Raw genomic sequence first — 12,756 nt, 5'->3', positions numbered from 1 at the left:
GATGCCTAAACGCAAAGAGCGAGCGCGCGTTGAAAAAGAAGGCGGTAAAAATCAAAATGAATTTGGCTTTAGTTGGAGGGAGGCAGAGAGACGGGGTAAAAAAAAAGGCAGACAAGGGGTACAAGAGCTCAGATGTCGGCTTGGGGCACGCAATGCAAACGAATCAGTGGCCATGGAGGGGAGGGGTAGGGAGTAGGAGATACGAAGATGGAGGACAAGGGGGAGGGGGGCTGTATCACGAGCTTTCCTCCCCATTCGCTATCCTTGGCCTCTTCCCCTACCCTTGCCAACTTGCCTCCTCGACGAATTTCAGGAGCCAGTTCACCCTCCTCGAGACGGAAGGGGAGTGTGTCGCTCTGTGTGCGTGGTCACTGCTCTTGAAGGATCACGTGCTCGATGCCTCCCTGCGTGCGTGCGTGTGTGCACGTCCTTTGGGTCGTGTATGTTGATGACAAGGGGAAAGGCTGCCCCTGCGGTGAGGAGAGGTGTGCACAGAAAAGAGCCCCAGCAGGAATTCAAAGAAAAAGAGGTCTTTGACTTCTTCAGCATGAGCCCCCGCGCGTGTGTACAGAGCACGGCAGCGGTGCCTTACCTCACTCAATACATCCATAAGCGATTGTGTGCAAGTGGGCGGGTCGGTGTTCGTGAAGCGGCACAAGGTGGTGCGGGGAGGGGGAGCGTAAGGCGTGGCCGCACAAAGGAAAAAAAAATGAGGTGCAAACGCAGGGAAAAGGGGGGAGGAGGAGAAAAAGTGGGTGAGGTGATGGGCACGAGCAACCAACCGATGCGCGACGTGGCAAGGACGACAAAAACCCTGCGCCGTGCTATGAAGCGCAGCAGCAGAGTTACGACGCACACAAATTCAGCCCCCATACTCAAAAAAAAAGGGGGGTTCAAGTTCGGGGCACGACGGCAGTCACGTAAAGCAACCTCGAGTAGGGAGCGTCTCTAGCGGACAAGCGCGCAGGACACGGCGCGGCCAAGAGAAACGAAGAGAGACCAGTGCGATTCCGCTCGGTCTTGCCTGCGGGTGAATGCACTACCGGGTATATGGTGAGGGGTGAGGGGAAATGAGGTTCACTTTTCTCGGCGTAAAGCAGAGAAAGTGAACAGCACATATCCTTTCTCCCCGGCGTTTCCTTTCCTCCCTGTTTCATCTGTCCCACAGTAAACTTTAAACTAATGTACACGGCAGCAACGTCCACTTGTCATTTTTTGTAAGTGTGCCGCTGTGTGGCCTGCCATCCTCCTCCTCCGCTTTTTTCGCGTTGACTCCATCACTAACATCATTGGCCCTTCCTCTCGCCAACCATGGAGCAACCTAATCGGCTCGAGTAGGCCGCACATTCACCGCCTAGGAGTGCATAGGAAACGCAAGGGGTACGGCGCAGCGCGACGCGTGAATTAACCGTGTGCCAGAAAAGCACAGCGAGACGCTGAATATCCACGCCTCCTCCTCCCCCCTCCTGGCCATGTTCGACCTCCGATCATATTCGAAAAGCCACACAAAAAAACACGCAAGACGAACGACTGTCAACGCCGATTAGCGGTGGTAGTGATTGCCATGGTGCACAGCTCAGAGCAAACACTCGAAGAGAGCCACTGCTCCACCTCTTCTTTTTGGACCCTCTCCCTCGTGGAGCCGTTTACCGGCCGCGTACAAGCACACGCGGCGAGCACCAACTCAACGCACGCACACACACAGACACACTAAGGGCCTGTCACAGGCCCATATCGCGTCGTGCGCAGCAGCGGTACACGCGCGCTGCAGCAACGGCGCCGGCTCATCCATCTGAGCTCAGCCGCTCGCCTCAAACGCTCCACACGCACCCGCCCCACAGCCGCCCCCGGCGGAGGCCTTCGTCACTCGCTGCACCCCTCTCGAGGTGTGCGGCTCAGGCACCGGCCACACCAGTGCGGGCAGTGGGGGGGCCGAGCAAGATGCGTTCGAGCCGCATCGGCACCCCGGCGGCCTCAGAGACGGCCGCGAGCCCGCTCGCTGTCGCTGGTGGCTCAGAAGCAGCGCCATCCAAAACCTCAACGATGGCATCCGTCGCAGTACACCGCCCTCACCTCCCTGCGTCGTGTGCGCCCGAGGCTATGCGTCCCCACGAGAAGTCGTTCGGCGTCCCTACCGAGCGGAGTACTGGGCCCCGATACGGCGCACAGCTGCCCCGCCCCGCCCACCCCACCGCCATTAGGGAGGGAAAAATCAAGCAGATGAAAAAAGGTTCCAAACGGGCCACATGAGTCTTTTTCTCCGTGCTACAATACATCGGGTGAGATAACATGATTTAAGGAAAGGAAGCAGGCAGACTCCTTTGCCGAGGCATTGAGCGAAAAAAGGGGGAAAGAAAGGTATGGAGGTACAAAAAGGGAAGAGAGAGGTGCCTCGGCTGCTCCGCGGTACGCGTCCCCTAATCCCACCCCACGCTTCCCTCTCTCTTTTTTTTTCGGTTGGGCTGTTGACCTCTCTAGTGCCGGGGCAGCGAGGCGCTCGTGCTGCCTGTCACAAGCATCCGTCTGCCAGCATCTTGGTTATGCGGTGTGGAAATGAATTCAGTGCCGCCTTTCGTGCGAATGCTTCGCGCGGAAGTCGGGGATGTACGGATGTGCATGCGGGGCGCACCTGCGACATGGCGGCCGTAGATGCGCAAGTCGAGATCGCTGTCACATACGAAGTTCGAGCGGCTAGGCAGCCGACTTGGGCTGCGTGACCGCTCGCCGAGTGCACCACTCTCGTCCGATGAAAACTGGTACGACGACGAGGCCGGCAAGTGGCGCGACGAGGCTCGATTATGCGACTTCGGCTCGTCGCCGGCGCCGCTGATCGTGCCCATGTGCAATGTCGAAGGCTGACGGCTAAGACGCCTGTAACCTGTGTCGTTCGCTTTGTTTGTGCCAGGGCGCGATGGGAGAGCACAGAAGAGCTTCTGCTGGCGCAGGCGATCCGCGCGGCGGCGTTCCCGCGCATGCGCCTCAACGGTTTCGACGTGCGGATCGCCTAAGAGGCGAATCTTGCCGCCGTCTTCGATAGACTTGGCTCCCGTGATGCTAAGCAGCTGACCGGGAATGAGGTGAGACATCACAATCTGCTCCTCGCCAGTGGTGGACTGCGTGGCGCTCTCGGTGCCGCATCGGCTCCCCCCACCGCACTCCTTGCGAACCTTAATGGTCTCCGCTTCCGCCTCCATACGCCGCACCTCTGACGAGAGCCTTTCTGCCTCAGCGTTCCGGTCCTCGTTCCACGTTGGGGCCGCCGCCGCCTCCCTCTCCTGCCGCTGCCGGCTCTCTTCCTCCGCCTCTGCCTCCTCCGAGGCGGCCTGCCAGAGACCCGCGGCAACATCCCAGAAGCTAGCTGCTGCCTCTTCCTCAGCAGCGATGATGTACGTACGCTTCTCAAGTTCTTCGTCGCATAACGACATGCGGGCCCTGCGTTGGGAGACCTTCATTCTGTCGATGGCCTCGTTCCAAGCCGCCACACCGATAACAAGTGCCTCGTCCCGCGCTTTTTCCTCAGCCCTCTGCACGCTGGCGCGAGCCCGGCGCTCGCTGGCGAGAAGCTCATCGATCTCTAAGAGTGCCGCCTCACTCACCCGTTTTTCCTTCGCCTCCTCTGCCCTCTGCCGCTGGAGGTGCAGCAGAACTTCGCGCTTCTGACGTCGCCGGCGCAACACTGCAATCAGCCGCTCCAGCGTTGCTGCGTTCACGGCTGAAACGGGAAGAAGCGCTTCATGATCGACCTTGGCAGCTGCAGCCATATCTGCGACGCCGCCTCCACTAGCAGGATTAGCGTCTGCACGCGGCACCTTCATTGTATCGGCCACAGCAGCACCATAGACGAGGGTGTTCGATCTTGACACTCCAGCCGTGGTTGACGTGTTGCCTTGCATGGCTGTGGTCGTGCGGACTAGGTCTCTCAAGAGCGTGTGATCTGAGGCGCCGTCGCCGCGTTCCATAAGGCCATTCACCTGTGCAAGCGCGAACCGGAGCGAGTCTGTTAGACTGCTCAGGGAAAGATTCTCTGCCTGCACGTAAAGTGACTCTTGCTGGGCCTCTCGAAGAAGATCACGCAGCCGCGATTGATCGGCCGCTCGCTTCACCGCCTCCTCTGCCGCCGTCTGAATAGCACGCTCATCCCCTGCTACCTTGGCCTCACGCAACGCTATTGCAGAGTCTCCCTCGGTGCCCCTATTGCACCGCGAGCAGACGCGCTCAGTGTCGCGCGCGCTGTCTCTGCCGATTAAACGCTCTTGAATGACCCGCAGTACATGTTCCGTGATGTAGTTTAACTCAAGTGGATCCGCTGCGGGTAATGGCGTCAGCCTTCCAGCCTTGTGCGACTGCTGCTGGAGCGATGCGCAAACGGGGCCAGACGACACCTCAGACGGTGTCTTCAGGTCCCGAAAACGAGCCACCTGTAATGGTGACGTGGGCATCTGCTGGTACGCGCGCCGTGTCGCGTCCACCGCATCGTGGGGCTGGTCTACTCCTTGCCTCACCGTGTCCAGTTGCGTGCGCGGCGGTGGCAAGGTTGGGCTCGTGCAGCTGTTGTTCGGCCCAGACTTCTGTGTTGCCTGCGGTTTCTGTGCCAGCGGTGTCACCGCGGATGTGGAATAGCGCGTAATTGGCAGCACCTCCTCCAGCAAAGACGGCACCATCCCCAACGTGTGCGTCGGATCAACGGCTCGAACGATGGGCGGGCGAGTAGGTGACCCAGGCCCGCTCTTAGTTGCGTGGCCACCACGGAAGCGTGCCGAGAAATCGCAGCAGCTTCCGTCCACAACAGAATCGCCGCTTGACGAGATCAGCGAGAGCGGCGAGGAGGGCCTCCTCGTGCTCCGCCTCTTGCCCCCACTGCGCCTCTGACGATGAGCTGTTGCAGTGCTCTTCTCGAGCAGCCTTGTCCCTTTGCTCGGCGCAGATGGAGGCGAGTAAGTGCTTCGACAACGACGCCGGCGACCGTCACGGCCTCGTGGCCTCAGCACCTCCGTTCTCCGCCTTAAAGGTGAGCCTAGCTCCGAAGATGACAGCGACACCAACGAGGAGGAAAGAGACGAGCTAGAGTCCTTGTCAGCACACACCGAGCATATGTCGCAGCGATAACCTCTTTTGCGTTCGAAAGACTCATCATCCTCGTCATCGTCTGCCGAAGCGAGCGCCGACATACTTCGCGTGCGCACACGCCGTGCAGTGCTCCTCGGTTGTCGGTGCTTCTCCGGTGGAATCCGCTGGAGCTCATCCATCACCACACAGTCCGATACATTACTCGCTCCTCCGATGCTGCTGGAGGCAGAGGCCCACAGGTGGACAGAAGAATCTGAAAGCGGTGACAAGAGCTCACTCCAGCCAGACTGTACCTGACTTCGTCGTGCTCGTCCTTTCGTGCCGTGCCACTCGCCATTGTGGCGTTGACGCCTGCGCCTATGCTCGCCACCCGCGTGACTGTGGCGGTACGGAGGTGAAGCGGGCACTGAATGGTGCCCACAGGCCCGCGTAACCGGCGGAAGCCGGTGCTCTGCCTTCTGCCTGTGCGACACATCTTCATGGGCATGGCAACCCCTGCGGTGTTCGCTGATTCCCAAGGCACCACTACGATCATGGTCACCCACGCGTGAGCCCACAATATCGTCAAGCAAAGTCGTTGAGGGCGAAGTCAGCTGCGACGCAGACAACTCAGATGGGCCGTTCTTTGCCGGAGACGTCGGGCTCAAACTATGTCGGCATCGTCTGCACGTTTGTTGTGTGGCCTCTCTGCTATGATGCGAGGTGCCATTCGCCCGACGACGTCCGTCGCGTGTACTGCGCGCTTTTTCTGCAGTAGTTTGAGATTTGTGTGGCTTTGTTGAGTGCCCATTATGCCCTGCAAGCAGTGACTTGCCTTCCTTTGCCGCTCTCCGCCCATTGTCGCGGTGATGTGCTGCTATTCGGTCGTCTCTCGGGGAGTGTCTGTCGATGTTCTCACGGTGACTTTCAACAGACTTTCGATTTCCGGCTACTTTTGTCTCTCCGAGTTCTTTCGCCCCCTTCCGATGAAGTGGAAAGCTTTCGGTGCTCTGGATATCTTCAATGGGTGGGAGCCCCCGCTTATGAAGGCGGAAAACGCGATAGCGATGTCCAGATGGAGAAAGATAGTCACGATATCTGTCAGGAGAAGCATTAGCCCGACTGTACTCTTCTTTGGGTGTTCTACCGCGCCCAGGACTTGATTTCTTGCGTTCTCCGCCAAAAACAGCCATTACAACTTGCTGCCGGGATCCATGCGAGACTTTCTGGGCTGCTTCTGATAAGTATCCAGCATTCGATTTGCCGAAACAGTTCGAAGCAGCGGTTGCTGCTGCATTTTGAATGGCAGCTGTAGGAGAGTCTAATCCGTAGAAAAGACGCTGGGTCGGGTGCATTCTGCTTACCACTTGCAGCTCGCCGTTGATAAAAACCACATCGACCTCATCAAAGCGTTCATCGTCGAAAGGCACGGAAGCTGTGCCCCTGGAGTGCGACGAATCGTGTGGGGAAGGCTGAGGAAGTGGTTGTAGGGAAACAGCTCCGCTGCATTTGAGGGGCTCACTACAATGCGCGAGGTAATTCCTCTGTGCTATGATTCGGGCGGCCAATTCGCTTCTTCGTGCCGGCATGGACCCATTCGGCACGAAACGGGTAACATTACTTTCTAGGGGAACAGCCCCAGTGGTTTGCGGACAAGTGCGGTTTATATACAGCTGAGGCGGAGCGCGCCGATTGTCGATACATTCGATTGCCTTTTGTCGCAGGTAGCTCAGAGCAATCGATTGCATTTTCGACCGCTGCTCCTCATAGAGGTCGGGGCTATCAAGGCTGACTGCATTCATTTTGGAGTATCGTTGATGTAATTTCTCATCTTGATGCGTCATTTCACGACTAAGCGCTACTGCAACAAAGGGGAACAAAGGTCTAATGAAGAAAACTATGACATAACGTTCAAGGCACCTTTCTCAGATCATGAAAAGAAGAGAAAACTACTGAAGAGAAAACATTAAAAAAAGATGATGCAAAAAATGCGCAGGCCTAGTGATCAAAGTAGCCCGTGTGGGTAAATCGGAAGATTGATTTTTTTCTGTGTGCACGCTTGCTCATAAAGAGGAAAAAATAAGGTCTTAATGATAGTGGTTGAGGTGTCCCAAAGGATACGTTTGATGCTTTTTCTTCGTCCTGTACCACTGCTTCGATCATTATTGTATCTGCACTCGTAGAGACCAAAAAGTTTTCCAAAATATTTTGTGAGACAGCAGAAGCTATTTCATCGACGAGAGGAGACTTCGGCGCAACATAACGCGCACTATGCATGCATGCCTTTGAGAGCATGGCAGATAGCGGTGTGCGCTCAGATGATACTGTCAATGCTGAAGGAGAACGTAGCTACAGCAGGAGGCACTGGGAGTCGTTATGGGCCCAAGCAAGAGCTCCATCCATAACCTGGCGCTATCAGTAACAACATCACGACCAAGGGCTCTCGATACGAAAGTACATTCGCTTTCTTTTTTAGACTATTGGTGATTCTCGTAGAGGCCCATATCCATGGCTAGTTCGTCTCAGGAAGAGAAGGCATTTCTGCAGGAAAGATAACGCGTCAAACGCTACATCGACTCGTTATTTGTTTAATCGTGTTAAAAGGGGGGATAATGCACTTCCAACGGAAGACTTTTTTCTGAAACAGATTCAAATCCAAAGATAATATCTAACCCGCGAGCGACACAACTTCATCAAGAACCGTGACTAGTGCACCACCGGTGCCCAGAGCGCAGTAATTCCCTTCTCATATCCTACCAAGAGATGCCGAGAAGACAAATACATAATTACATATATGTAGATGTATATATAGATAAATAGATATTTGCATATCTGTTTATATATTTTTATACATACATATATATATATAGATAGATAGATACAGTAACACTTCCTCTGTAGATCAGAAACGTTACACAAGACCACCGCAACAAAATACCCGTAAAATAGATACCAAGCAACCCCAGGCATTGGCTACCGAAAAGAAAAGCGATGGGAGAAAGGTTGCTCCCTCGCGCAGGACACACTTTGACATATCAGCAGACCTTTCCACGGCAGGTTACAAAAAGACCACGACGAAAGTACTAGCGTCGGTGTTTGGAATCGCGCGAGCTTTTGTGATGCCGGTGTGAAGGCGGGTCATCTCGTCGATAGCGTCGCGAATGCTCCTTTGGTGAGCGTTCCCTTTCGCTCCTCCGCCGCGAGAAGGGCGACCGCGAGCGCTGCCGGTTTTTGTATGGCGCCTCATCAGTAGTTGTGCAGCTGCGCGCCGTTTTTTTTATTCGCCTTTCTTTTCCGATTGATGGATTAAGACGGCTAGCAGCGGCTTTATTGATCACAGGCGGCTTCCCAGGAGGTGGCGCTGGTATGGGACCCGATCTCTTCTTTATAACACTTACTACTCGCTCACCTGAGCAGAGAGTGTATTCCTCCGCCGGAAGAGCAATATACGTGCCGGTATTTTCTGGAGGCGGCAGCGCAATAGCCTCCGCAAGATCCTCCAAGTCAGGCGCCGCAGCTTCCACGGTCTCAGTAGGGACGCCGACAAGTACCAGAAGCTCTTCCGTTGAGAGCGTCGGAGCCACGTTGTCTACTGGCGCTGATGATATGCTGGTTGTAGTGATCCCAGTAGCATCTGGTAAGCTAGCCTCTGCTTTGTTCTCTATCGGTGGCTCGGTGGCGGGTTCCGGCTTCTTGGGTTCCCGTTCCACTTCACCAAACGCGCTTTCGTCCTTGATAATTTTCAGGAACGGTTCGTCTGGGAGAAATCGTGTCGGCTCCTGGGCCGCTCTCATCCGCAGGAGCTCAGCCTCCTGCTCTTTTTTCCTTTGCTGAGCAGCCTCTTCTTCCAATGCTTTTCTAAGACGCTCCTTGATTTCTAGCTGCCTCTGAAGCTCTGCCTCCGCAGTTCTTTGTGCAATCAGCGCCGCTGCTTGCCGCTGCTGGGAAAGTCGCTTGTTGTAGCGACGAAAAAGCGGGTGGTCACCAGAAAGGAAATTGAAGCGCGGTGTAGTGCGCAGCAGCTCATCAAAATCGAGAGCGGAGGTTGAAATCAAACCACTGGAGCGCCGATCATCATCCTCCAACACTCGTGCAATAAGTTCGGACATCCCCGAAGTATTCTGTAGCTTTATTATGAGATTAATACTTTTGCGCGCGGCCTCGTTGAACTGCTGCTCACTTTCTACAAACTCTCCATTCACGTCAAAGACCATAAAGCCAACCGGAATATTGGCGTCGGCAGCGGGTGAGCGCGGTGCGACTCTCGTCACCTCTGCATCGCTCCCGAAGGTGATGCCCAACTGCTCTACGGGCTGTGATAAGAGCTTCTTCTCTAGGCGGCGCACAACTACACCAGCACTGTCGGGTGCCGCATTGTTGTCGACTACTGTTGCACCGCTTTTCAGGCGTTGCAAGAATGAAGACATTCGCAGCGAGGAAAAAAATGTAGAGGTGTCACCTGAAAGAAATGCAGGCTGAAACTGGAAAACCGCGCCGCCGTCGCAAGAGCCGCAAAGCACCTCACCGTAGGGATAAGAGCGTGGTAGTTGTTCAGCAGAAGAGGGACGAAGGTGTGGTGCGACGAGCCATCGGAAAGGCATTAAAGAGGAAATTGTGACGCTAGTGGCGCAGCAGATTGTGTGCGACTTAGCGTGTTCTCATCAGTCGATATTCCTGGTGCCCTTTGGGGAAAGGCTGGCTTCCGATGAGGAAGGACTCAAAGAGCTTTCTCTTGCACGGTACTCAGCTCACTGAGGATGGAGCACAATGCCGACGTCAATGCGTTTTTTTTTCGCTGTGGCTGCTGCATGATGATAGTCAATGAAGGCGGAAGCGCAAAAGAAAAGTGAGAAAGCTACTCCTGGTCCGGCGGCAACTTGTATAGTCCAACAAATGCGGATCATTGGATTGCACATGCCGCTATTTTCGGTGACGACTGCGACGCCAGATAGTCGAGCAAAGCGGTTGCCTTGGCTTCGCCAGGTTAGGTCAGATCCCGGGTATCAACCCCATCATACTGCCGCTGTGGGAACCAACTCAGCTCAACAGCCCCAAGCCTGCCAAAAAAAAAAAATTGATAGGAGGGGGGCAGGCCATCTGAGGCTACTTTACGTAGCGCTTCTTATTTGAAGAGGAGAGAGAATTTTTTGCCCCCGTGAAATGCAATAGAGCCACTTTAGAAGATATCATAGAAGAGAGCATAATGAGGTAGGGGGAAGTAACTATATTTCCGAGGCAGATCCGCGAGGCCACCGCGGTGTTGGGAGGGGGGCTCATGGTAGCACTGGTGGAATTCTTGCCTTCGGCTAGGGCGGGGTGTGCGGAGGTGATTCCAAGCTAGCCCCACCCCGACACACGAAAAAAAGACCCCCTCCCGAGGACATGAAAGAGGGAGAAAACGAGAAAAAGGTATGGCACTCCGGGTTGCGGAGCACTCACAGCCCTCAGTACTGAGCCTTTGAGCGCCCACTGTCACCAATGGGGCGGGAAATGACGCGGTCACAAAAGCGCGGCCGAGCCACGCACGAAAGCCAAGCCCCCAGCACCAAAAGGTATTTTCCCCAAGAGGAAAAGTCATCCGTGACAGGATTCGAACCTGCAACCCTCTGATCCGTAGTCAGATGCTCTTCCATTGAGCCACACGGACTTGCAAGTTAAAACACTGATAAGAGCTCATGATACAACATGTTTGCCATTTAGTAAAACCGTTGATTTTGTACAAGCGAGCGTAGCGCAGTCGGCAGCGCGTGGGTCTCATAATCCCAAGGTCGTGAGTTCGATCCTCACCGGTCGCATCCTTTTCCCGGGGCCCCCCTACCTTTCCCTGCCGGTTGGGCAGAGGGGGGGCGCTTTTCCGCGGCGCAAGGCGGCCCCCGCCCCAACGCCCCCCCCGCCCACAGGGCTGGGCCCAGGGGCGGGCGACACACCCGCGCAACCGCCGGCATCACACACGCCCCCCGAGCCACACCCTACCAGAACAGAGAGGGCGTCGCCCTCGATGCCATCTCTGAACGCTATCTGCCTACCTCGTGCGATGAGCAACGCCACGGGAGACACGAAACGTTCATTTTCAGCCGCCGATCGCCACCGCAGAACTCACCGACAAAGCGGCAGCGTCCTCTCAGGGAGCCGCTGTGAAATGAAATGAGTGGCGAGGAAGGAGTTCCGCCCCTCCCGCCCCCCCCCCCCTTCTCCTCCTCCCACAAACGCGCGCGCTCGCATCTACCCACTTCAAATAAAAGCTGGGGGGCGCTTAGGAAAGACAGGAGTGGACGACAGCAGAGAGCGAGAGAAGCAAGTAGAGGTGGTCAAGCAGGGCGAGAGCGGCTGCAGTCGCTGGGAAAAAAAGCCTCAGCTTCATGGCGCGGCCCCGCGGGGGCATTCGGACAGCAACTCGACGCGCGAAGCTCAGGGCTGCGATGCTCATGGCGCCGGCCTGCTACCCGCCCCTTTTCCCGTCCCCACCACCGCACGGATGGCCAGGGTGATGCCCCAGTGTGGCAGCTAAAGGAAACACCGTATACTGTCGTTGCTCGTCAGCTGGTACTACCTCTCCGTTAGCGGCTGTGAGCACAGGGCGTGGTCGCGTTACCTCTCCGTCTCCTCGAGGCTTTAGTCTGCTCCTTCGCTGCCACATAGAGACATACAGGTCGAGCACCACTGAACGCACACACACACACACACGCTACTGGAGAAGGCACCACCCCAGGATGTGGTCCCGTGTAGCAGAGAGAATGGTCTAAGCCGCGGCAACGGCCAACTCAGCAGCCTGCAGCGTCGGCAAGTCCCCTTCGCTTCGTACGCATGTGCGTGCGGTGCTTACGGATGGTCTGACGCGCGAGTGCAGCGTCTGCGTAACGGAAAAGCAGCACGAGAATGGAGGCACGGTGTGTGTGTGCTTGCGGTCAGCACCTCACGACTCCTAACCCTTTCTGCCATGCAGATGCCCCCCCCCCGAGTGTGCCTCTCTTTTTTGGATGTGTGGGGCCTCCCTCCCCTCCCTCTAGCCGCTTCGCGACCGGTATCTCTGTTGTCTGCGGCTTCGCTCCGCGGAAGGGAGGAGAGGGAGGTGAGGGGCTCTGATGACGAATTTGTGCAGGAAATTGAAATCAAAGATGGGGCAGAGTCGTAACGCGCGGCAGGTGGCGAAGTTAAGCCACGCAACGGTGTCAAGTGAGAGTGGCGCTTGATATTGTCCAGCCTGTGAAGCGCATAAGCACACCCGGTCGGAAGCATTAGCTGGGCAGCGATAACCCGCGGCACGTGACACGACAGAGAGGAGGCAGTGGGCGAAGCACTCGCTGCAGCACTTCCCGCGCGCACACACGCGTCATAGTGAACGCTGTCTGACACGTCTTCCAAGCAGAAAGGTAATCTTTTTTGCTCTGTCTTTCTTTGTGCTTAGCGCAATGAGTGCGAGCATAGGGGATGCCTGCACATTAAAGGGCAACTGAGCAGATGTTTTAGGGGTGGAAGAAGACAAGGGAAGCAGCATGCGGCATGAGCCGTGCACGAAACGAGCGACGTGCCAAGAGGCAGCGCGTAGCACACCGTCGTGATTTCGATGTTATTGCCAACAGGGCGGCTTCTCGTCGCGTTTCCTTCGCACACCGTGCTTATGTGCCCCCCCCTGCCGACGCTTCCCGCGCGGCTGTGCAGAAATGCCTCTTTAGCTGTAGCCATCGTCGTCGCTTCTTTGGCAGCGCGCCG

The 12,756-nt window shown here is 56.2% G+C and overlaps 1 protein-coding gene across 1 annotated transcript; it reads right to left on the bottom strand.

Moving 5' to 3' along the window:
• Positions 1 to 8,129: 8,129 nt before the first annotated feature.
• Positions 8,130 to 9,473, bottom strand: LSCM1_06600 (uncharacterized protein; the record flags this gene model as incomplete). The annotated part of the gene is made up of 1 exon (XM_067324014.1): positions 8,130 to 9,473. One exon carries the CDS (start codon positions 9,471 to 9,473, stop codon positions 8,130 to 8,132), a length of 1,344 nt encoding a protein of 447 aa, XP_067180555.1.
• Positions 9,474 to 12,756: the final 3,283 nt, after the last annotated feature.

The sequence above is a fragment of the Leishmania martiniquensis genome, chromosome 11 (genome assembly GCF_017916325.1).
Source record: "Leishmania martiniquensis isolate LSCM1 chromosome 11, whole genome shotgun sequence".
Lineage (NCBI taxonomy): Eukaryota > Euglenozoa > Kinetoplastea > Trypanosomatida > Trypanosomatidae > Leishmania > Leishmania martiniquensis.
This window is presented reverse-complemented; position numbering and strand designations above follow the sequence as displayed.